Source organism: Panthera leo, chromosome E2, assembly GCF_018350215.1.
Source record: "Panthera leo isolate Ple1 chromosome E2, P.leo_Ple1_pat1.1, whole genome shotgun sequence".
NCBI classification, from domain to species: domain Eukaryota; kingdom Metazoa; phylum Chordata; class Mammalia; order Carnivora; family Felidae; genus Panthera; species Panthera leo.
Genome location: NC_056693.1, coordinates 60,784,594 through 60,809,471, shown reverse-complemented (window position 1 = coordinate 60,809,471; position 24,878 = coordinate 60,784,594). Strand labels below are relative to the sequence as shown.

The following is a 24,878-nucleotide window of genomic DNA, read 5'->3' as shown; positions in this document are numbered from 1 at the left end:
AAAATTGCCAGTGGAATTAAAAATCCAATGGGCAGACCATGTAGCTCATTAGATGCGACAGAAGAAAGAATTGGTGGCTTGGATAGTCGTAAGCAAGGAGATTGCCTGCACTGAGGTATGGAAAGAGGAGGAGGAAACGCGAGAGGTTCAGGATGTGGACGAGAAAGCAGACTTGGGCCTTTGTGAGACGGGGTCCTTGGGCCTCGGGGCGCACTGTGCCGTGGGCAGGACACAGGTGGGCGTGCGCGTCAGCATGTGCCAGCCGGATGGCAGAGGCAGGTGGCACTCCTGCCCGGCTCCGTGAGGAAAGCCGTCTCGCTGGCACACCTGCCTCCTTGCTGCCAGATTAACTGCGGTGACATCCACGTTCTGCTGGGGAGGGAAACGCAGTGGCAGGAAGTGGAGTCTGAGAACCATGGTGTCTTTAGCCCCCGCACCCCCGGGAAGGCCGCACTCTAGCCCGCCAGCTGCGGTGGTGTGTGGAGGGAGCGTGTTCCAGAAGGCCCGGGTTGGTGGGATGGGCTGCGGAGAGTGGGGACCTGCGTCTGCCGACTGGGTGGCTGCGCCCGGGAAGGGGTGACGCGGTGGGGCACCGACGGCACAGACCGCAGCAAGCTGGCACCATACAAATCCCAGGTGGCGTCACATCAGCTGTTTTCCTGACAGCGACGCGGGGGAACTGTCCGGGCTCGGGTGAAACCATCATCTCCCACCAGGACCACAGCTGGGCTGACCGGACGGGGCCGGGAGGGCGGGGGGAAGGCCCCAGCCTTGAGAGCCGCTCCAGCTCCGCCACCGTGAGGACGATGGTGGCGGGCCTCCTTCCTGGGCCTCTGCAGAGCCCTCGGAGCCCCCAGAGGCGTGTCCAGGCTGCAGGCCAGTGGCCGGTCCCTGCCTGCAGGTCACTGCAGGGAGGCTCCACAGGTAGGCCTGGAGGGCCACCTCGACCTGCCAGGTTCGCTCTGCTCTGCAGCCTGGCACGGGCCGCTGGGAGTTCGTGGAGTCCTCCTTTGCTTCTGGTTGGATATTAGAAACAAAAACCAGCAGGATGCCAGAGAGGCTCGCGGGTTGTCCTGAGAGGTTGCTCTGGGTCATAGCTCCTCTTCTGGCGAGTGGGCGCACCCCCCAGCTGGGGCTGGGGGTGCAAAGGTAGGCTGGGCAGCCTCCCCCCCACCCCCACCGCCCTGTTGTGGACACCCCATCACAGGCACAGCAGCGGCTGGGAAGAGGGGCAGGTGACGCTGACCGCGTGTCACTTGGCTCCTCTGGCCAGAAGTCCGAGCTGCCCTGGGTCCCCCGCACCCGAGGCCACACGCCGCCTGGCTGGACTCAGGCCCTCTGGGTACCGGGAGGTGTGGGGGCCGGTGGAGAGAAGGGTGTCTTAGAAGATGGGATTCTATTTGGGGGCTTTTTCCTGTGGTGAGACTCGGAAGACGTCCTCCCATTAACGCCCCCGAGACCCGTGTGGGGAGGTGGGCTGTGCGAGGCCCCTCCCACCAGGAGGGAGTCAGTACCTTCCGCTTCCCTGAGCATCGTCCAGCCTCAGCCGGGCTCTTGGCCACAGAGGGGAGGGAGGCCCGGTGCGGCGGGGCCTAGGGCCTCGCTACACACACTGAGTCTCTTCCTGAGACCGCGGGCCTGGTGTGGTGCCGTCACGTCCTGCTCCGCGGCGGGGGACGCTCTGTTGCCGCAGAAAGCCCTTTGGGCGCAAGGCTGTGGAGGTGTTCGGCTGCCACTCCCAGGAAGGGTGTCCCTTGGGACCCCCGTCACCCCCCCACCCCCACCCCCACCCCCGACCGCTAGGGAGTCTGCTGCCTGTGTTGTCACTTGAAGACAGTGACTGCAGTGCCCTTGTGCCGGTCCCTCTGGCACCTCAGGGTCCTGTGGGGTCTGTTCTGAGGACGCGCTGCCCACACCCAGCCTTGCACCTCCCTAGGCCTGCCCCAGAGAGCAGAGCTGGGCCACCGGCCTTGTCCTCTGAAGTTACTTAGTGTAATTTGCAGATGTCCCCATGAGCAGGAATCCTCGTGTGGCACGTGTTTCTCTGAGCTCTGCTGTCTCCCTCCTCCGGCTGACTTCCTCTCTCCGCCGCCTCCAGGGAGGCGCAGGGGCCCTCAGAGGCTGGAGGCTCCGTGGGTGGAGACCAAGCGGTGGTTCCTAGGAGACTGGATGGAAATCGGGTCCTGATTGCGGAGCAGGGCGGTGTGCACGTGCCTTCCTGCTGCTGTCCTGACACCAGGGCCCCGTGTTGGAGACACCAAGCTGGTGGGGCATCTGTGTCCGTGTCATAGAGCAGGAGGTCGGCTCGTGTGTCCTGGGGGCGTGGGCCTTGTTTCTGTCATCGTTTGTGCGCAGGGCAGAGCGGTCACCATAGAGAAGGGGGGGGGGGGGTTAGTGGAGCACTCGGCCGTGTGAGAACTTTTAAACCCGATGCCCTGATTCGGGGAGTGTGTTCCAGAAAGCTCGGGTTGGGGGGGATGGCCCCGAGTGACTGCGAAAGTGTGGCTTAACTTCTCGGGACCTTGTGGGGCCACCGGGCAGGGCTGCTGCTATGTGTGGCTCCTCGCCCTGTGTAGAGGCTCCGGGGAGGCTGCCAGCCTCACCCCTGCACCTGCCAGCTTGTAGGCAGAACAGGGGACAGGGTGGATAAGCTGGGGTCCTTGGTCACAGATGAGGAGCCTTCTGGAGCTTTCTTCCTTTCTCGAGCCCGGGCCTCACGGGTTGGTTAGAGAACCATCGTGGCCGGGGTGCCTGGGCAGCCTGTGTCGCAGTGAGTCACAGTGTGGTTTCTGAAAGGGCCGATCGCAGTACTTTCTAAGGAAGTAGCTCACGGAAAACTCTTCTTGAGAAAATGGAAAACGACGCATCTGTGGGCTGGGGATGTTGTCCTGGAGTCGGGCAGGCGGGGCGCACGGGAGCCTGTCCGGTCCGTGTCTCCCAGACAGCACCCACCTCCCCAGGGCAAACCAGAGCCAGCGAGCCGGCCGAGGGCCCGGAGGAGGTCCTCTCTGACGCGTGGAGTGGAGAGCAGGGGGCCCCCCTCCCCCGAGGAGAGTTTCAGGACCCCAAGTCTCCCATGGTGACCCTCCTTCCCTGGCTGCAGTTTGCACCCTGTGACCTAGAACACCCCCTAGCCAGCCCGGCCCCCACACCGGGGCCCCACCCAGCACGCACGGGGGCAGCGTGGGGAGGGCTCCGGGCGCCTGGTGGATCCCTAAATCCCCGGCAGGAGGGGCACGGGGGCGAAGGAGGACAGTGAGCTTCGGCTCCTGGTTCACGGAGCCTGGGGGGTGTCTTCTGTCCCTTCCTCCCGCCTCTTCCCGGAGAAGCCACGCGGTGTGTCTGTGCTCAGGGTCGGCAGGGAGCTCCGTAAGGGGTCAGACCAGTGGAGGAGGTGTGCGCTCCGAGGAGGCGGAGACGGAACGGCTGAGCTGTTCCATCGTGTCTGGTTAGTGCTCTGTGTTGATGCCTTTAGATGCCTCCAGCTCAGTCCATGTCGTGGTACTGCAAGGCTGGTTCGCTCCTCGAAGGGCCATGGCATGAAATGGAGGTCCCTAGAAGCAAGAAGAAAGGTACAGTACTGACAAGTCGGCCTTGACCTGTTTATGTATTTCTGAACTGTGTTTGCCATTTATATCTGCACTGTTTGGAGGCGGGACGGGGAAGGAGGAACCGGAGTGTGGACACGTGCACTTAATGGACGGAGACCTGTCCCGCGTGAGCCAGGGCCCCAGTGAGGGGCCGTCCCACCGCCTGGCGTGCGGCGGCGGGCCGTCGCGACCGGCCGGTGGGGCCCGAGGCGGGGCAGGCCTCATTGGCTGATGACGAGGTGTTGGAGTTGTCTCTGTTACCGCCGGAGGTGACGACCGGGCGGCTCGGTGCTGCCGCCCCTGTTCTCGCCCTTTCCCTGTGAGCTGTGAGGCGGGAGGCGGGGGGCTCCGCGACGCCAGGCAAGGCCGCGGGTCCTGAGGACCGCGTGGCATGAAATGTCCCCCTGTCTCCTCCACCGCCTCACAGAGAAGCAGGGTCCTGAGCGCAAGAGGATTAAGAAGGAGCCCGTCACCCGGAAGGCCGGGCTGCTGTTTGGCATGGGGCTGTCTGGGATCCGAGCCGGCTACCCCCTCTCCGAGCGCCAGCAGGTGGCTCTCCTCATGCAGATGACCGCCGAGGAGTCCGCCAACAGCCCAGGTGAGCCCCCGGTGCCTCGAGGAAGCGGCCCAGGGCCCGGCGGCTTCTGTCGCCGGGACACGCCCGGTGACGCCCTGCCTGTCCTCTCCTTGGCCTGCAGTAGACACGACACCAAAGCACCCCTCCCAGTCGACAGTGTGTCAGAAGGGGACGCCGAACTCCGCCTCGAAAACCAAAGACAAAGTGAACAAGCGGAACGAGCGTGGAGAGACCCGCCTGCACCGCGCGGCCATCCGCGGGGACGCCCGGCGCATCAAGGAGCTCATCGGCGAGGGCGCGGACGTCAACGTCAAGGACTTTGCAGGTGAGCGCTCGCGGGCGCCCTCACCCCGCGTGCCCCGAAGGCGCCCCGCCTGGGGTCCGGGGGTGGAGCTGGGGGCGGGCGGAGGGGGGGGCGGTTGCGCACAGGAGTTGGGGGTAGCGGGCAGACCTCGCGCTTAGACCAGGGTGATGTGCTGTTGCTGCTGAGGAAGAGGTACTGATGTTTCGGAAAGTATTTCAAAATAAGATCGTTTTCTTATTTTTTATCATCTTTAAGAGAATTGGGGGAATTTTTAGATGCCACTCTGCTGTGTTGTGTAGACCCCAGTTCCGTGGAAGAGGAGTCACGCCCCTGGCACGTTCAGGGAGAGGCGGCCCTGCCTCGGTGCCCGGCAGCCTGGGGACCGCACCCCCCAGGGAAGAAATGTCTCCGAGAGGGCCCTTTCATTTAAGCCGGAAGCAGGTGTTCCTCCCCCGGCCCGAGACAGCCAAGCTTTATCTGCTTTGAGGGCCGTGCGGTCACGGTGGAGTATTGCCGGGTGTGAACAGGACGCTTGCTCTGTGCCTCAGCATCGGCACGTTCCACAGCCGTTTGTTCCGAGAGCGCGTGGAACGTGAGACCAGCAAAGCGGTCTCCGTGACGAACCTGTCTAGACTGCGCCCACTGCCCTAGTTGATGGGGTTTCTGACCCAAACCTAATGTAGCACCTTCTCTGAAAATACGATTTTCCTAAGGCGAGATTTGCCAAAGCCCTGGAATTTGTGTCCACAGGGTGGCCCCGTTTGCACACTGACATTTGCGGGTGGCCTGTCGAGGCTCTAGTGGAGACGGCCGCCAGAGGAGGCCTCCCCGCGTGGCCTCAGCCACGTGCTGCCCAGAGGGCACGTTTCGAAACCTGCAGCTGTGGTCACAGCCCCTGCCACGCTGCCCGCAGCCCCCTCGGCCGCTCTCCCTGTACCCTCCACGTGTGTTGCCAGATACGCTGGATTGAGGCTCCCACCCCCGACGAGTCCCCTACCCCAGGTTGTGCCCGCAGAGGGTGAACCTGGGGGGTTAGCGAGCTGCACGTCGTGGGGCAGACGGGGCGCCCCAGCAAAGGACACTCAGGGCTTCCCGGGACCGTAGCCCTTCCGTGCAGGGCGCTGCCTCGGGACAGGAGTGGCGTTCTTGAGGATTAAATAACATAGGTCCTAAGTGTCTGTTTCCAGGCTGGACAGCGCTGCACGAGGCGTGTAACCGGGGCTACTACGACGTCGCCAAGCAGCTGCTGGCCGCGGGGGCAGAGGTGAACACCAAGGGCCTAGACGACGACACCCCCCTGCACGATGCTGCGAACAACGGGCACTACAAGGTGGGTGCCTCCCCGCACCCACGTCCCCCGCTGGGCCTGCTGGCCGCCTTGGACGTCATCCTGTCGCTCCCTGTCCCTACCGTCCTGCACGTTTGCCCCCCCCCCCCTCCCCCCAGAGCCGTCCTCTCTGACCAGCCCACCTGCTCATCCTGGGTCAGCACCTGGGTGACCTCTTGCTCCATGTGACGGGGCCCTGCTCAGGTCATGCGGGCATGTCTAGGTTTTAGCAGCTGGATGATCACGCGGGGGAGGGGAGCGGGGGAGGGGGGTATTCATGGGCTGCTGCCGGCGCTGTCCTTGTCCTTATGGCATTTACTGTTGATGAAGCACAGAGAGGTGTAGCCAGTACACGGGAGGACTCTCGTAACCAGTCTGGGAGCAGCGAGTAGCCAAGCGCACGGCCTCCCCGAGAGGACCAGCCCCCTTGGGGAAACGGCTGCCTCTGGGTCTGATGCAGGAGACGCGCAGAGGTGGCGAGGCTCTTGCTGTGGTCGTTACCAGACCTTCGTGAAGAGGCCCGGGAAGCACGGTGGGGCCTGGCGAGGACAGCGCCTGTAGACCGGAACGCACCTCTGACGCTCTCCTGTAGCTGCTCTGCCCCGTCGCCTTGGGCAGGTGCCAGGGAACTAGCAGCACCCGGCGAGTGGCGAGCGGTTGAAGGATGATGAGTCACACGGTCGGGGGAGGGCTGTGAATGAGAAGATGCCCACGGTGACCGGACGAGTCCAGACACAGATTGTGTACTTGATGTCAGGGCTCTTGGTTAGCTCCTTGGGTTAGATAAAGGCATCTTGGTTATTTTGGTTTTTTAAGGGTCCTTTTAGAGAAATGCTAGAAAAGTTTATGAAATGCCTGGGACCCGCTAGAGTACCCACGGTGGGGGACGGGGAGGGATCGATGACATGAGTCTGGCGCTATGTTGGCAGCCGACAGACTGGGGAGGGACGGGGTCGTCCTCTGAATCTCTGTACTTCTGTGATTATCCTCGTAAAACTACCTTACGGAACAGACTGGAAATACGGGGAGGGGTGCAGGGTAGCGGCCCCCGGAGAGATCCCCCCGTCCAGCTCCTGGGACTGTGAATATGTGACCTCACGTGGTAAGGGGACTTCACGGATGGGAGTAAGCAAAAGATCATGCAGTGGTGACTCTGGATTATCCCCACGGGCCCAGTGCCCTCTGGGGTCCGTGTAGCAGAAACCCTTCCCCAGGAGGGAGGAGACCGTGAGGGCGACTCGCCCGCGTTGCCAGCCTTGGCAGAAGGGGCCGAGGGACATGGTGGCTTCCAGCAGTTGGGACAGCCCTCAGCAGGCAGACGGCAGGGACACGGGGCCAGTCCCACCACTGCAAGGGACCCCACGCACACGGAAAGGAAGGAGCCAACACCACACATCTGTAGGGTCAGCGAGACCCGTTGCAGACTTGGCGAGACGGAGGGGCTGGTGATTCGCTAGAGCAGCCGTGGGAAACCCGTGCCCGGGAAGCGGGGTCCTGGTCGGGGGAGGCCGCGGCGTCCTAAGCGGGAAAGGCGTGTGAGCGACGGGGTGTTCCTGGTTAAAGATTCTTTTAACACTCCAGTGTCCGAACTGGGGCCGAGACAGCACTGAACCTGCACTTGAGGGCAGTGAGTCGGCCGCCCCGGGTGTGCGAAGCACACTTGCCGGCTGTAGACAGTTGAGCAGAGCTGCTGCGGGGTCACCTGGACTGTGTCTGTCATTCACAGGACCCCCCCCCCCCCCCCCCACCTTACTGTGTCAAAGCACGGAAGGGGCAATCTTCTTTTCTAAAAGAAACGAGAACACAAAATAAACCTACTTGGAAGAAGCTCGCTCTTTGTTTCCTCTGTTCTGTCAGTCCCCTCTCCCCACCAGACCTCCAGAGCCCTTCTCTCCACACCCCGCGGGCCCTGCTGGATGGCGGCTCATCGCTGGCGGGAGATCACGGGGCCGTGGTCGGCCCACCACCGATGGGGAGGACTCTGCATGGGAGCGCAGACCTCCTCCGTGTGGCGGCGTGCTCGGCTGGGGTGGGGGGCCCGGAGACCCCCCCCGGGGGCCGTGCGGTGGCGGTGGGGGGGGGGGGCCTGTTGTCTGGTCGAGCACAGGACTCTAGGAAGCGGCTGCAGTTGTACCGGCACGGGGGCGCGTCGCGTGCTTCTCAGAAAGCCCCTGACCTGCCGGTTGCTGTTTCGTAGGTGGTGAAGCTGTTGTTGCGGTATGGCGGGAACCCTCAGCAAAGCAACAGAAAAGGCGAGACGCCGCTGAAGGTGGCCAACTCCCCGACCATGGTGAATCTCCTGTTGGGCAAGGGGACCTACACGTCCAGCGAGGAGAGCTCGACCGGTCAGTGGCCGGGAGCCGCACCGCGTGTGCCGGCTGGGGTGGGGGAGCTTCTGGACGGCCGGGACCCCGCCCCCAGGGTTCCCTCGTCCTCCGGCCCTGCCCTCACGCAAATCTCTCTCTCATTTCCTCCTGCCCGTGGCCGGCCTCCGATTTATCTAAATCAGGCGAAGAGCTGTCTCTCCTCCCCTTCCCCCCTCTGCCTCGTCTGCAGAGCGCCGTCCCCGTGCGTGTTCAGTAGGGTCGCTGTGACTCTGCCTCTGACCTCTTCCTCCCTGTTCCCAGCAGAGAGCTCAGAGGAGGAAGACGCCCCATCGTTCGCACCTTCTAGTTCAGTTGACGGCAATAACACAGACTCTGAATTTGAAAAAGGCCTGAAGCACAAGGCTAAGAATCCAGAGCCCCAGAAAACTGTGACCCCCGTCAAGGATGAGTACGAGTTTGACGAGGACGACGAGCAGGACAGAGTCCCTCCAGTGGACGACAAACACTTACTGAAAAAGGATTACCGAAAAGAAACTAAATCAAATAGTTTTATTTCTATACCCAAAATGGAAGTGAAAAGTTACACTAAAAATAACACGATTGCACCAAAGAAAGCGGCTCATCGCATCCTGTCAGACACGTCAGACGAGGAGGACGTTGGTGTCACTGTGGGGACAGGAGAGAAGCTGAGGCTCTCGGCACACACGATACTGCCCGGTAACAAAACGCGGGAACCTTCCAATTCCAAGCAGCAGAAAGAGAAAAATAAAGTGAAAAAGAAGCGAAAGAAGGAGACAAAAGGCAAGGAAGTGCGGTTTGGGAAGAGGAATGACAAGTTCTGCTCCTCCGAGTCGGAGAGCGAGTCCTCGGAGAGCGGGGAGGACGACGGGGACTCGGTGGGGAGCTCTGGCTGCCTCAAGGAGTCCCCGCTGGTGCTGAAGGACCCGTCCCTGTTCAGCTCTCTGTCCGCCTCCTCCACCTCGTCTCACGGGAGCTCTGCCGCCCAGAAGCATCACCCCGGCCACGCGGACCAGCACGCCAGGCACTGGCGGACAGACAATTGGAAGAGCATCTCTTCTCCCGCCTGGTCGGAGGTCAGCTCTTTATCAGACTCCACAAGGACGAGACTGACGAGCGAGTCTGACTGCTCCTCCGAGGGCTCCAGCGTGGAGTCGCTGAAGCCCGTGAGGAAGAAGCAGGAGCACAGGAAGCGGGGCGGCCTGCAGAGCGCGCTGTCGGAGAAGAAGAACTCTTTCCACGCCAGCGTGGACGGCGCCGTTCCCAAGCTGGACAAGGAGGGCAAGGTCGTCAAGAAACACAAAACAAAACACAAACACAAAAACAAGGAGAAAGGGCTGTGCTCCGTCGGTCAGGAACTCAAGCTGAAAAGTTTCGCCTACGAGTATGAGGACTCCAAGCAGCGGCCGGAGAAGGCCATACTTCTGGACGGCGACGTTCCCAGCGAGGGCAAGCTGAAGGCCTTGAAGCACGACCGGGACCACTTCAGGAAGGAAGAGCGGCTCGGCAAGCTGAAGCCGGAAGACAGGGAGTGGCTCTTCAAGGAGGAGGTGGTCAAGGTTTCCAAAGACGAGAAGGCCCTGAAGAGAATCAAAGAGGTGAGCAGGTCTTTCCGAGAAGAGAAGGACCGTGGGAGTAAAGCAGAAAGAGAGAAACTAGGGAAGGAGAAGTCCCCCAAAGAGGAACGACTGAGGCTCCACAAAGAGGAAAGAAAGAAAAAGTCCAAAGACAGGCCCGCCAAGCTAGAGAAGAAGAACGACTGTAAGGAGGACAGGATTCCAAAGGAGAAGGAGAAGGCTTTCAAAGAAGAAAAAGAAAAACTGAAAAAAGAAAAGGTCTACAGGGAAGACTCTTCCGCTTTCGATGAGTATTGTAACAAGAGTCAGTTTCTGGAGAACGAAGACACCAAATTCAGCCTTTCCGACGACCAGCAGGACCGGTGGTTCTCGGACTTGTCCGATTCGTCCTTTGATTTCAAAGGGGACGACAGTTGGGATTCTCCAGTGACAGACTACAGGGATGTTAAAAGTGACCCCGTGGCCAGACTGATCCTGGAGACCGTGAAGGAGGACAGCAAGGAAAAGAAGCGGGAGAGCAAGGGCCGTGAGAAGCGGGACTACGGGGACAGGCGCAGCGACAGGGACGCCTTCTTCCGGAAGAAGGACAGAGACTGTCTGGACAAGAGCTCTGAGAGGAGGAAGGAGCAGGCAGACAAGCATAAGGGCATCCCCGGCTGCCTTCCCGACAAGGACAAAAAGCGGAGGGAGTCCGCCGAGGGCGGGCGGGACAGGAAGGACCCCCTCGAGGCCGCCAAGGAGCGGAAGGATGGCAGGCCCAAGCCCGAGGAGGCCCACCGGGAGGAGCCGAAGGAGCTGGTTGGCGAGGCCAGCTTCAAGGACAGGCCCGACTGTGACTTTGGGAAGGGCCCCGAGCCCTGGGAGAGGCTCCATGCGGCAAGAGACAAGGAGAAGAAGGAAAGGGGGAAATTAGAGAAATACAAAGATAAGTCCGGTGACAGAGAGAAAAGCGAAAAGTCTGTCCTTGAGAAATGTCAGAAGGACAAGGAGTTTGATAAATGCTTTAAAGAGAAGAAGGATCCCAAGGAGAAGCATAAGGACAAGGAGAGAAAGGCGTCTCTTGACCAGGTGAAAGAAAAGAGGGAGAAGAATTTCCCTGGACTTCTCTCCGAGGACTTCCCTGAAAAAAAAGACGAGAAGAAGGGTAAAGAGAAGAGCTGGTACATCGCCGACATATTCACAGACGAAAGCGAGGACGAGAAGGACGAGTTCGCGGCCAGCGGGCTCCGACTCGGGGACGCCGGGGACGCGCCGCGGGCGGACGGCCCCCAGGACACGGACCGGCACCGGAAGCACTCTGCCGACCGGCAGCACTCAGAGAAGCAGAAAGATCGAGAGCTCCGAGAAAAGAAAAAGGAGAAGGGAGCCGCGGAAGGGGCGAAAGACAAGAAAGAGAAGGTCCTGGAGAAGCACAAGGACAAGAAGGACAAAGAGGGTGCGGACAAGTACAAGGACAGGAAGGACCGCACCTCGGCCGACCCCACCCAGGAAAAGAAGAACAAGCAGAAGCCTCCCGAGAAGCTGGAGCGGAAGCCCTCCGCAGAGGACAAGGCCAGGAGCAGGCACCGCGAGAGGCCGGACCGGGAGCACTGCCGGGACAGGAAGGTGTCGAGGAGCGCCGAGGCGGAGAAGAGCCTGCTGGAGAGGCTGGAGGAGGAGGCCCTGCACGCGTACCGGGAGGACTCCAACGACAAGGCCAGCGAGGTGTCCTCGGACAGCTTCACCGACCGCGGGCAGGAGCCCGGCCTGAGCGCCCTCCTAGAGGTGTCCTTCACGGAGCCCCCGGAGGAGAAGGTCAAGGAGAGAGAAAGGCACAGACACTCTTCGTCCTCGTCCAAGAAAAGCCACGATCGGGAGAGAGTCCGGAAAGACAAGTGTGAGAAGAGAGACAAGAGCGACGATTACAAGGACACAGGCAGCAGGAAGGACCCCGGCCAGTACGACAAGGACTTCTCGGACGCCGACGCTTACGGGATCCCTTACGGCGCCAAAGCGGACGTAGAGGACGAGCTAGATAAAACCATTGAGTTGTTCGCCGCTGAAAAGAAAGATAAAAACGATTCCGAGAGAGAGCCTTCCAAGAAAGCGGAGAAGGAGCTGAAGCCTTATGGCTGTGGTGCCGCCGGTGCCCTCAAGGACAAGAGGCGGCGGGAGAGGCACCGCGAGAGGTGGCGGGACGAGCGGGAGAAGCACAGGGACAGGCACGGCGACGGGCCCCCGCGGCACCACAAGGACGAGCAGAAGCCCGCGGCCAGAGACAAGGACAACCCTCCAAACGCACTCAGAGACAAGTCCCGGGACGAGAGCCTGAAGCTCAGCGAGACCAAACCGAAGGAGAAATTCAAGGAAAACCCCGAGAAGGAAAAGGGTGACTCGGTGAAGGTCGGCAACGGCAACGATAAGCCGCCGGCAGCCAGAGACCAGGGCAAGAGAGATGCCCGGCCCAGAGAGAAGCTTCTGGGCGACGGCGACCTGATGATGACCAGCTTCGAGCGCATGCTGTCCCAGAAGGACCTGGAGGTCGAGGAGCGGCACAAGCGGCACAAGGAGAGGATGAAGCAGATGGAGAAGATGAGGCACCGGTCCGGAGACCCGAAGCTCAAGGACAGGGCGAAGCCCGCTGAGGACGTGCGCAAGAAGGGCCTGGACGGGCCCGCACGGAGGCCGCTGGTGCTGGACCCCGCCCCGAAGGACAAGAGGCCCAAGGAGCCCGCTCTGGCCCCGCCGGCCGCCGACGGCAAGCCCCCCCCGGGGCCGGCCGGGGACGCCAGGGACTGGCTGGCGGGGCCGCACGCCAAAGAGGCGCTGCCCGCCTCCCCGAGGCCGGACCAGGGCCGGCCCACCGGGGTCCCCACGCCCGCGTCCGTGGTGTCGTGCCCCAGCTACGAGGAGGCCATGCACACGCCCAGGACCCCGTCCTGCAGCGCGGACGACTACTCCGACCTCATTTTCGACTGCGCTGACCCCCAGCCCGTCTCCAGCACGTCCGCCAGCGCCTGCTCCCCCTCTTTCTTCGACAGGTTCTCTGTGGCAGCGAGTGGGATTTCGGAAACCGCGAGCCAGACGCCTACGAGGCCGCTGTGCACGAGCCTGTACCGTTCGGTGTCTGTCGATATCCGGAGGACCCCCGAGGAAGAATTCAGCACTGGGGACAAGCTGTTCAGACAGCAGAGCGTCCCCACCGCGTCCACTTACGGCTCGCCAGGGCAGCGCCTGGAGGACAAGGCCCCCGTGCCCCCGGCTCCTGCCGAGAAGTTCGCCTGCTTGTCCCCGGGGTACTACTCCCCGGACTATGGCATCCCCTCCCCCAAAGCGGACGCTCTGCACTGCCCGCCTGCGGCCGTGGTCAATGTCACCCCCTCCCCAGAGGGTGCTTTCTCTGGTTTACAAGCGAAGTCCCCCCCTTCGCACAGAGATGAGCTGTTGGCCCCGTCCATGGAGGGGGCCCTTCCGCCTGACTTGGGCATCCCCCTGGATGCCACGGAGGACCAGCAGGCCACTGCCGCCATCATCCCCCCGGAGCCCAGCTACCTGGAGCCACTGGACGAGGGCCCCTTCAGCACGGTCATCACGGAGGACCCCGTCGAGTGGGCGCACCCAGCTGCCTCGGAGCAGGCCCTGTCCTGCAGCCTGATTGGGGGCGCCCCCGAGAACCCTGTCAGCTGGCCTGTGGGGCCGGACCTCCTGCTTAAGTCCCCACAGCGCCTCCCGGAGTCCCCGCAGCACTTCTGCCCCACCGAGGCCCTCCACCCCGCCGCCCCGGGGCCCTTCGGCGCCCCAGAGCCCCCTTACCCAGGCTCCCCTGACTCCTACCCTCTGTCGGCCACCGAGCCTGGACTCGAGGGCGCCAAAGGCGACGTGGTGGACACGGTCCCGGCCGCTGTGCCCGCCCCAGAAGAACCGGCCCCCTTTGCCCCTCCGTCCAGGCTGGAGCCCTTTTTCACCAACTGCAAACCGCTCCCTGACGCGCCCCCCGACGCGGCCCCCGAGCCTGCGTGTTTGGCCACCGTGACTCAGGTGGAGGCTCTGGCGCCCATGGAGAATAACTTCCTGGAAAATGGGCACGACCTGTCGGCCCTCGGCCAGGTGGAAGCGGTGCCCTGGCCTGATGGCTTCCCCAACTCCGAGGACGACTTAGACCTGGGGCCCTTCTCTCTGCCAGAGCTTCCTCTTCAGGCTAAAGACGTTTCTGATGTCGAAACGGAACCAGTAGAAGAGACTCCCCTTGGCCCTCCGGAAAACACCCCCGCGGGGCCCCCCGTAGTCCCGAATGGCGGGGATGTCCCTGCAGCGGCTGCCGAGGAACAGCCCGCACTGCCTCCCGACCAGGCGGCTCCCCGGCTCCCCGCCGAGCCCGAGCCGGAGCCCCCCGAGGAGCCCGAGCCGGATGTGATGTTGGAGACCGCGGTAGAGGCAGGGGTCACGTCAGAGGGGACGGTCCCCCCCGAGGACTCGGACTCCAGCCTGGGGCCCGCACCGCCAGCCCCGGAGCGGCATCCAGCAGGGAGCGGAGACGAGGAGGCCGAGGGCCGGGACCCCCCGGCCGCGTCCCACGGCACCCCCGACGCCGCTGTCGTTGCCGCCGCCGCCGCCGCCGCCGCCGCCGCGGATGGCCCGGCACAGGCACACGTGGAGGACGGGGCCGGCCCGCTCGACGGGGCCGGCCCCGAGGGACCTGTGGGCGGCATCCAGCCCGAAGCTTCGGAACCAGAACCCAAACCCGCGGTCGAAGCCCCGAAGGCGCCCAAGGTGGAGGAGATCCCCCAGCGCATGACGAGGAACCGGGCTCAGATGCTGGCCAACCAGAGCAAGCAGAGCTCGCCGCCCGCCGACAAGGAGCCCGCCCCCGCCCCGCCCCCCCGCGCCAAGGGCCGCTGCTGCGAGGAGGACGACCCCCAGGCCCAGCACCCGCGCAAGCGCCGCTTCCAGCGCTCCAGCCAGCAGCTGCAGCAGCAGATGAACACGTCCACGCAGCAGACGCGGGAGGTGATCCAGCAGACGCTGGCCGCCATCGTGGACGCCATCAAGCTGGATGACATCGAGCCGTACCACAGCGACAGGTCCAACCCCTACTTCGAGTACCTGCAGATCAGGAAGAAGATCGAGGAGAAGCGCAAGATTCTCTGCTACATCACGCCGCAGGCGCCCCAGTGCTACGCCGAGTACGTCACCTACACGGGCTCCTACCTCCTGGACGGCAAGCCGCTCAGCAAGCTGCACATCCCCGTGGTGAGTACCGGAGGCGGGCGGGAGACCCGCTGGCGGGGCTCTGTCGTCCGTCCCGCGTCCTGCGTGCGCTCCTTATGCGGGGCCTGACTGGCCAACCACACGTGTGCCCGGCGCTCGGTCCGCTGGGTCGACGGTCACCCAGCTGGTCTGTCTGCTGTAGCTACGCCCTGCAGACCTCCAGCTGGGGCTGCCCTGGGGCCGCTCAGTGCCTGCCTCTGCCAGTGAGGGTCTCCGCTCGGCCCTTTTAACACCCCCCGGTAACACTCGGTGTTCCCAGTGGCCCCAGGTTGCTAACCGGAGGCCAGGCCTCACTGTCGTCATCGTGCAGCCCTGAGCAGCAGGCACCCTGGCGGCTTCCCCACCCCACTGTGGGCATTGGGAGCCCAGGGACCCCGTGTCTGTGCAGACCCCGCCATCTACACACCCCACCTTCCAGCCGTCTGCATCCCCACTTCTCCCGTTGTACCCTCTTCCTCGGGGTGGGCTCCTGCCACCACCCCTGCCCAGGAACAGCCCCCCTGCAGCACAGCCACCGCCCTGGGCCCCTCAGCACCTGTTCAGCCCAGGCGCAGGTGACTTGCTTCATCTCGGACCCTCCCACCCGCTTGGAGGGGAGCCAGGACTTCCGTTGCGTTACCATCAGGCCCAGAACAGGCCTGCAGCCCACAGGGCCCACCTCAGAGCAGCCCCCCCCCCCCCCCCCCCCCCCCCCAGAGTCACACTGGATCGTGTGTTCTGGAAGGTGGCATCTGAGCTGTCCCTTTCTTCACCGGGTGTCTTCTGAATAGCGATAGGTGGCTCTGAGCATCAGGTTCAAAGGGCGAGGCCTTGGGGGCACGGCTGCCCGGGCCACCACCCTCCCTGGACAGCCCAGTCTTCCGGCACTTTGATGGGGCAGGGCGATGGGGGGACAGACAGCTTTGAGCCCAGCAGGACGTCTGGCCTGGAAGCATCCAGGTGCTGGGTCTCTTCTGGGTCACTAGTTCAGAAAAATCTGGCCTGAGATTTCTGTTCAGTGACGTGTTTGGTTGCCCTTTTGTTTAAATTTTGGTTTTCAAAACAGAGCACCATGACGTTCATGGAAAGTTCGGAAAATAGAGAAAACAGTAGGGGTCGCTGTGGTTTGTGTAACTTCTTATTTTCCACTGGGATTCCCGCCTTTCGTTCTAGAAAAAAAAGCTGTTTCCCTTCCCGTGGTCCCCACACCATAAAGCACCCAGGCCATTAGGGGCGGGCGGGCAGAGGTCAGGCATTCCTGGACTTCTCGCCAGCCAAGAGGGTGCGTCTCAGGGCTCAGTCCTTCAAGTGGGTTGGTGTTCCTGGTGCAAGTTCACAGCCTCACCAACCACCCCGCCCCCACCCCCGTGATTGCAGATCGCGCCCCCTCCCTCCCTGGCGGAGCCCCTGAAGGAGCTGTTCAAGCAGCAGGAGGCCGTGAGGGGGAAGCTGCGGCTGCAGCACAGCATCGAGCGGGTAAGAGGGGCCAGCGGGCACGAGGGGGTGGCGGGCGCCAGGCGTCTGTCCGGGTGAGTCCTGCTCATCTGGCTGCTCTCCTCCAGGAAAAGCTCATAGTCTCCTGCGAGCAGGAGATCCTGCGGGTTCACTGCCGGGCAGCGAGAACCATCGCGAACCAGGCGGTGCCGTTCAGCGCCTGCACCATGCTGCTGGACTCCGAGGTCTACAACATGCCTCTGGAGAGTCAGGTGGGTGACCGTCCGGGCCCGGCACTCGCTCTCCCGTCTCCAGCTTCCCGAGAGGAGCTGGGCCTCCTGGGATTCGGCTGCACTGTGGGCAGCGAGCGGGAAAGGGCCGCATCCCGCAGGTAGCCCGGCCTGGTTCAGTTCCCCAGTCCGCACCAGGGCCGGGGAGGGTGGCGGCGACCACACGGCGGGACACGCAGCAAGCAGCAAGCACCCTGGCCGTGTCGAGAGATGCCCCGCTCCAGGGTCCTCGTGGACGCAGTCTCTCCGCTCACTGAGAGTTATACTTGTTTTAGAGGAAAATTTAAATAAGAGACGAGTAGTATCCAGGCGACTTGCTCTGTGGCGGCCCCACCGGGAAGCTGTCCTGCGGCAGATGGGGGCAGAGCAGGGCCCACGGCGAGGGGAGGGTCCTGCGGGCCCTGGGGTCCTGCTGGAACAGACTTCCTGCCTGGCCTCACCTGCTGGCCGCTCCCGGCGTTGACCTGTGGGGTCCCTCCTTCGCCCCCGCTGCCCCACCCCCCATGCACCCAGGCCTGGGGTCAGACCGACACGGGTTTGCTCCCCTATTTGTTCTCTTCCCCAGCCGCCTCCGAGACTTTTTAAAAACAACCCTGAACGTGTCATTTTGGGCCTGTGCAAAAACACTGCGGTCTCCTCGGGCCTCTCCTGTCCCCTGGCCAGCGTGCGTGCCTGCTGCACCCCAGGCTCACGCGCTGCACGGGCCCCTGGGGCTCTGGGCAGCGTTCTCAGGCTGGCCGCGTGGAGACAGCAGTGGTTCCGTGGTTTTTAAGACTCTTTGTTTGCACATCAAGCGCTTTGCATTCACTTACATGCAGTCTTTAGAATTGATCGTAAATTTAAAAAATAAAATTTTTAAAAATAAAAAAAGAAGAATTGATCTTAAAAAACTTTCCCCACTAGGGGTGCCTGGGGTCAAGAGTTTGAGCCCCTGCATTGGGCATGGAGCCTACATAAAAGTAAAAAAATGTTTTTTAACTTTCCCAACTGAACATAGTACGTATAAAAACAAGATTGGTCTAGAGCAGAAAGAGAGTCTACAAGCCAAAGGGCTGAGGCCTCAGCGATCACCGCGGGGGCTCTGCGCCTCTGAAAGAACCAAGGGGCTGGAAGGCTTCCTGGGCTGCTTCTGAGCCTGAGGACAGTGAAGGCCTCCGCCCTGCCGAGCGTCTGCGGTGGGGCCTGCGCTCGCTTCCCGAGGCCGCACCACAGACACCGTGACGTGTGACGGCCTCCCGGGACCCCCAGGCCGCGGGGGCCGGTGAGACCACCACCCTCCGTCCTGAGGCTTTACCTGTTCGTGAGCCCATCTGTGGGCGCGGGGCTACCGTGCGTGAGGACAGGGACGTGGGGTTGGCGCCCCGCCCCCCGGCCAAGGCACCTCGGGTCTCTTCAGAGAGAATTACAGACCGAAGAGACGAAGGCATAGCCCTGCCAGCCTCACCGTGCGCGTCCCCGTGACTCCCAGGGAACGCGGTAGGGGCCGGGGACTGAGGGCGCCCGTTTGTTTGTGCCCAGCACACATCCCCGCACCCCCCCCCCCCACACACACACTCAGTGGCCTCCTGGGGACACGCCAGCCAAGCTCCTCGCGGAGGGGCGGCAGGGGGGTGACACGGACCGTGGGCTCCTCTTGACTCTTCCCCATCCAGCGTCCGCGCCTCTCCCCTCAGGGCGACGAGAACAAGTCCGTGCGCGACCGGTTCAATGCACGCCAGTTCATCTCGTGGCTCCAGGACGTGGACGACAAGTACGACCGCATGAAGGTGAGGACCCTGTGCCCTCCCCCGCCCGGGCGGCAGCGGGGGCGGGGGAGGGGGCAGCTGCTGCCGGATCCCCCGTTTGCAAGTGGCAGTGTCAGACCCCGTGAGCCCGGCTGATGCCTTCAGGGAGCTGAGGTCTCCCCGCCCCCCATGTTGCCTCCTTAGAGTGTCTTCCCTCCTGTCCAGGTGTGCGGGGAGCAGCTCCTGTCACCAGCTGGCGGTCAGACCTCTGTGGGACCCCACCTTGAGCCCTCCTCAAAGGTCACAGCACACACCCATCACCACTGCTCTGGACGTGCTGACCAGTGCAGCAGCCAGAGAGCATGGGTGGGAGCTAGAGAAAGATTAGCAAGTAAGAAGCAAATCCCCACGTGCAGGCGCTAGGGCCGTCCACAGGGTCGCCCCCGAGAGCCAACAGACTCGGCGGCACAGTGGGCACCACCCCTGGGCAGCTCCAGGAGGCGGGGCCTGGGGAGGGGGGGGGCACACCCGCCGGCCTCCCTAGAGCTCTAGGGGGCTGGGGGAAGGGGTCCGGAGCTCTCCATCCTCCCGGCCCCGGGGAGCCCGCTCTTGGAAAGGAGGGCCGCGTTTCCCGGAGGCCGGCCTTACCTGCGTCCCCTCCCTCACTGACCCGTGACCGCGGTGCCACGGCAGCGCCCGCACCTGGGAAGGTGCTGGCGTGGGGTAGCCAGAGCCCAGAGCAGAGAGGAGCCCGCTTGGCGTCCACGGTCTCGGGCAGGTCCCGGGGAAGCCCCAGGATGCTGCTGCCGCACCAAGTCCCGCCAGCCGGGCGCGCAGGCTGCACGGGGGAGGCTTTCCTAGAGCAGACGGGAGTGGTGACGACATTAAGATCAGTGTTGGGCGATAGAAACGCCACACGAGCCCCACGCCCCGGGTGTACAGAGAACTCGTGAAACCAGTGAGAGGCCAGGTGGATAGAACAATGAGCCCAGCAGGTCGAGTCCGCCCGGGCTCGGAGACGTGGCCCCGGTGCAGCGTGGGGTGGTGTCTTTCCCGAAGACCAAAGACGGAGCATTTAGAGCTCCTGTCCCCCCTCCCCGCGCCCCTCCACACACTCGCAGTTACTTTAAGGCGAATTAGAGACGGCGATTCCCCGCGGTACATGGCGCTTGCGCGCATCTGAGCAAGCGAGACGCGCTGTGACGTCAGACTGCTCACGCCCACTTCTCTGTCCGTGTGTGCTGCGTCCGTCCCACCCCCCCCCCCCCCTCGGCGATCCTGTCCGAGTCCCCGTGTCCGCCCTCACCTTTGCCCCCCAGCGCCCCCGATACGGAGCCGCTACGGCACTGCCCGCGAGGACCTGCTGCCGGGGTTCGGTGCCCACAAATACCAAACGCTCCCGGCCTAGGTGACGGGTCACCAGCCGTAAACCAGGGCAGAGTGACACTGTCGAGATTCCGCTGCAACGCCCGGGGTGGGGGGCGGGGCGCTGGGCCTCACGACTCCCGGGGCAGGGCGTGGGGCGAAGGCGCGGGACCGAGGTCTCGCCTCGGCGCCCCTCACCTGTCGCGTTTCCCGCAGACGTGTCTCCTGATGCGGCAGCAGCACGAGGCCGCGGCCCTGAACGCCGTGCAGCGGATGGAGTGGCAGCTGAAGGCCCAGGAGCTGGACCCCGCCGGGCACAAGGCGCTGTGTGTGCACGAGGTGCCCTCCTTCTACGTGCCCATGGTCGACGTCAACGACGACTTCGTGCTTCTGCCGGCCTGACGCCCCGCGGGACGGCCACACGGGACACAGGCGAGGGCCGCACGCGTCTGCCCGGCGCCGCTGCTGAGTCCAGGCAGCGCGGGGAGACCTTGTCCCTCGGGCGGGGACGTCCAGGGAGAGACCCCGCACTTGGCCCCTCCCCCCGGGAGCTGCCGCGGGAGCACGAGGAGACGGCGGCCTCGGGGTCTGCTTTCCGGGCGGCTGCACGGGCATTTCAGGAGCTGCAGAACGGATGTATTTTTTACGATTTCCTGTTCCATTCTGATCAACTAAAAGAAAGAAAATTAAGGCGGCCACCCCTCACGGACAGTGACCTCCGGGTCGGAGGGCGGGGACGGGCTTCGGACGGGCGGGGATACTGTGGCCGCGCGCAGGGCTGCCCGCCCGCTGCGGAGGGACACAGAGCCGGGACTCTCGGGTTGTGTTTTTAATGGAGTCAAATCCACGTGGTTTGTATATTTTTTCCTTTAATCTTGGGCATTTTGTTTCTCTTTCTGAGAACATAACTTGAAACACTACAGAGCCAATAATCATATAAAAAGTGTACCCGTAAACGCTGTACAGTTTTATACACATTCACAATGTACTTTTGCTGCCTTCTAGATAATTTATTTTGCAACACATTACTGCACAGTTGTAAATAACTTATGTACTGTAACATCACTTCAGTTATGTGTAAAGAAATAAATAAATTAATTAAATGCTCTTTGTACACGACAGGCCCTCTCCAGGAGGGGCCGACATGCGGGACCGACGGGGGCCGCCCCACTGGAACACCACAGTGTCTTCAACTACGTTGCTCCCCATTTACTACCTTTTTTTTTTTTTTTTTTTTTTTTTTTGAAACTAATTTTTCCCTTTTCCGGTCTTTACTGGGTCCCAAGCCCCACCCCCACCAAGCTGCACAGCTCACAGCGGGGACAGGGATCCCTGAGCCATTCATGTCCTGTCCCCGGGGCAGCCAGACCTGGGCTTGGGGACAGAGAGGGCCAACCCCTCTTACCCCCCGGGGCTGGCAGGTTCCCCGGCGACGCTGCAGCTGTGCAAGCGTCCCGACCACTGGGACCCCCGTGCTGCCAGAACCAGCTCGGAGGACAGGAGTGGGAGGTGTGCGCCCCGCCCCACGCCCCTCTGGGAGGAGATGCTCGGGGATGGGACCCGGCTGGCCTAGGGCCACCTTCTGCACAAGGACTCCCAAAGTGGCTCCTTCCTGAGGCTGCCCTCGCCGCACCGGACGCCCGCCCCCCCCCCCCCCCCCCCGCACGCAGGGTGCTGTGGACACGTGGGTGTGGAGGTGCGGGGTGCACCTCGCGCACGCCCTGGGGCACATCACGTGGCCTCCCCTCCGCCTCCTGTACCCGAGCCACGGAGGAACGCCTGGCGGGAGCAGGCGCCCAGCTCCGCAGGCCTGCGGGCCGGGCGGGGGGGCGGGGGGTGGGGCCGGGCCCTCGCCGAGTCCACGCGTGGGCGGAGGGGGCGGGGGAGGTCGCTCTCTCCCTCCACGGGACTCCCGGTCCCCCCCCCGTCGTGTGCTGGCCTGGGGATCGGGGAGGGCAGAGCCGCACCGCCTCCCGGACACGAATCAGTTTTCCGGTCTCAGAGCCGGGGCCGCAGCCGCGCGTCCCCGCAGCCCGGCGCTCCCGCGCAGAGTCTCGGGGTCGGCAGCTTCAGGCCCCGACCTGCCGGCCGTGCGCGTGCGTGGGGGGCGAGGGAGCGTGCACGGGCCACGCGTAGGGGGGGTTGGACGGCTCGGCCCCCGGCCTCGGAGCCGTGCGGTGGGGGTCGCGGTGGCCCTGCGGGCTCCGGCGGGTCCGCGCGATGCTGGCCCCGTGTCTCCCGGGCGCCGCCCCGTCCCCATCCTGCCGCAGAGGCACCCGACCCCTGTGCGCCTGTCCGGGCTGCGAGCGCGGGGGGGGTGAGCACAGGGAGACCCTCAGTCCCCAGAGAACGTTCGTAAGTAAATTCTAAGGACGGAGGCTGGCCGTGGTTTGCTCCCAGCGTCCACCTGTGTCCGGGCAGGAGTCGTCCGTGCGGGTGTTGGCAGAACCCCCACGAGTCCAGCACTGCACCCGGGGCCCCTGCCGACTGTCCCCGAGGACTGTGGCTGCAGGTGTGGGTATCGGGGGCCCCTCAAGAGGGTCCGGCTCTGGCGGGAAGAAGGCAGCGCTTGGCCCGGGCTCGGACACGGATGGGTGACTTCCCCACCGGTCACAGCGCCCACCACCCTGGAGCTCTGAGCCTCCGTAGAGGCCGGTCGCTCCTCTGCCCCTCAGAGCCTCTCAGAACCTGACTCAGGTGGCAGCACTGGATGGGGGCCCAGTGCTGCGGGCCAGCGGGGCCAGCACGCCTGCTCGGGGCACACGGCCCTTCTGTCCCGGGAGCGAGGGCCAGGGTTGTCCCTGGCTGAGAGGGGCTGCGGGAGGACACCGTGTTTCTCGGACCCGCACAAGATGGCGACAGCAGAGCCTGCGACCCGACCCGGAAGCAGGTGAGGGGTTTTCATGAAAAGCCATGAGCAGCCTCCCTCCTCCCCCCCAGGAGGCAGCTGAGAGGACATTCTAGAAGCACAGGAACCCGGAGGGGGGCTGCCCACCTGACCGGGTGACGCTGCAGTGTCCAGGCCCATCCTGGGATGGCCGGAGGTGTCACAGGATCTCCACGGGCTCGGGGCTCGAATGCTGACTGGACGCCTGAGGCTGAGCTCGACAGGAAGAGAGGGCTCCCGGCCACGCGGGCACGGGGCCCCCAGCAGCCGGCTCCATTTCCTTCCGGGACAGACGGAAGAGGGACGAACGCCGCCCCGAACGCTGTCTTCCTTATGGCGGGGGCTTCGTGACACAGGCACCGGCCTCAGCCGGGGCCCGGCTACTGCCTCTTCCAGACCCAACAACCCACTTCTGGTCACACAACCAAGAGAAACCGACGCATATGGGCAGGAACAGCATCACTGAAGACCAAACGTACCGGGGGGAGAGGGGGGGCGGGGTTGCCTGGGGCTCAGTCAGGTGAGCGTCCAGCTTCCGCTCCGGTCATGGTCTCACACTCATGGGTTCGAGCCCCGCGTCGGGCTCTGTGCTGCCAGCTCCGAGCCTGGAGCTGCTTGGGATTCTGTGTCTCCCTCTCTCTGTCTGCTCCCCCCTGCTCACACGCTGTCTTTCAAAAATAAAGATTAAAAAAAAAAAAAAAAAAAAAGAGTGGATTGCCCACACATAAGGCAGTGCTTCTCGGCCTCGGTACTGCTGACCTGTGGCCCTAGGAGTCTCGTGACCGTTTTCCTCCGCGTTGTGGGGCGCTCAGCAGCACGCGCGGCCTCCGCCTACTAAGGCCGGCAGCGCCCCTCGGAGTGCCGACCACCGCCGCGTCTGCGCATCGCCAAACGTTCAGGGCACGGGGCGAGGCCACCCCCGAGGGCCGCTTACGTACAGCAGCGCAGGCGGACGAAATCCAGCCGCGGAGCCCTTGGAACGGCATGGCTCTGCTCGTCTGAACTTCACCAGGACAGGAAGGCGGAGCTGCCGTGTGAGCGGCCAGCGTGGGCCACCGCGCAGAGCCCCCGGGACGCGACGGTTGCGGGGCCGCCGCGAGACGCCGTTTCCTGACCTCGGCACTGAACGGGGAGGCTCTGTGACCGCTCACCGCGCAGTGAATGCGTTCCGTGCGTCTTTTGTTCCGTTTCACCATTAAGCAAATTCTTAAAGAAAGACATGTCTGCATTTCCCCCAGGAAGCCAGGATGATACTCCAGAACATACTTTAGAAAACGGGGTGCCAGATACCAAGTTAAAATGGCGATCTGAGCCTTTACCTTCCAGTCGAAATCCCCCCAGAATGAGAAAGGGCACATGACAAATGCAAAGGAGTCCCGATCGATCACAGGTCAGAATCTCAGACAAATGAAAAAGATGAAAGAGGGCGAATTCACTCATCCGATGGAAAACAAAGCAGGGCTTCTAGAACAGCAAAGACAGACCCTCAAAAACCCCTGGAACAACAGTAAGAACACGGGAGCGGGGCCGGGGGAGGCTCCAAATCAACAATCAACAGGGTCAGAACCCTGGAGATTATCCGGGGCTTGTTACAATCCAAGGAGTGATTATTCCGGAAAAACAGCTAAATCTCTGCAGCAAGCCGTGTGTCATTTCCATTCCCTTGCTTCCATTCTCGGTCCAGCTCCACGTTAGTCTTGAAAACCGGCAACCCGGCAGGATCAGAGGGCTCGGACTGAGTGTGGGTCTCCTCAGGTGTCCTCCCGTCTCCAGGACACTGTCACCACTGGACTTGTCCGGCAGCTCCCCGGAAAAGCCCCATTCCTGGAGCTCGCTGTGTGACCAGACTCAAAATTCACCCAGTGGGAAAAGGCCCTTTTCCCACAGGTTCTGGCAAAAGCCATCAACGACAGCCGCCTGAGATGATGACACCGGGGACAGCAAACGAGCCCGGCCACAAACTCGAAAAGCAAGGTCTGGGGAATGAGATGTCCACGGTACGCTGACCGACGCTGGGCCATCTTCCTAAGGGTCTAGAAGGCCATGTGCACGTGCGGGTCTGGGCACAGGCTCAGGAAAGAACTTAGAACGTCCAATTTTCTCACTTTTGGCTAAACTTGAAGCCTGTGGAGGCAGGAAGCGGAGGCCGACGGGAAGTGAGCCCTAACCTCACCGGAAGTGAGCCCCAACCCGACAGAAGAACCTTTGGGGAAGCGTGGGGGAGACTTGCTG

The 24,878-nt window shown here is 63.2% G+C and overlaps 1 protein-coding gene across 15 annotated transcripts in view; it reads left to right on the top strand.

Moving 5' to 3' along the window:
- Positions 1 to 20,873, top strand: part of ANKRD11 (ankyrin repeat domain 11) — a 180,809-nt gene extending 159,936 nt beyond the window's left edge. For 8 of the 15 annotated variants that reach the window (XM_042917863.1, XM_042917866.1, XM_042917865.1 and 5 more), the window contains 10 exons: positions 4,018 to 4,188; positions 4,289 to 4,492; positions 5,659 to 5,801; positions 7,996 to 8,143; positions 8,426 to 14,949; positions 16,324 to 16,422; positions 16,509 to 16,652; positions 18,344 to 18,436; positions 18,620 to 18,785; positions 19,976 to 20,873. In XM_042917863.1, the coding sequence (XP_042773797.1) occupies positions 4,018 to 4,188; positions 4,289 to 4,492; positions 5,659 to 5,801; positions 7,996 to 8,143; positions 8,426 to 14,949; positions 16,324 to 16,422; positions 16,509 to 16,652; positions 18,344 to 18,436; positions 18,620 to 18,785; positions 19,976 to 20,592 (8,309 nt within the window). In that variant the 3' untranslated portion in view covers positions 20,593 to 20,873. Of the gene's footprint in view, positions 1 to 3,475; positions 3,573 to 4,017; positions 4,189 to 4,288; positions 4,493 to 5,658; positions 5,802 to 7,995; positions 8,144 to 8,425; positions 14,950 to 16,323; positions 16,423 to 16,508; positions 16,653 to 18,343; positions 18,437 to 18,619; positions 18,786 to 19,975 lie in introns of all 15 variants that reach the window. The other 7 variants (XM_042917872.1, XM_042917871.1, XM_042917870.1 and 4 more) reach the window with 7 other exon arrangements.
- The last annotated feature ends 4,005 nt before the right edge of the window (positions 20,874 to 24,878 follow it).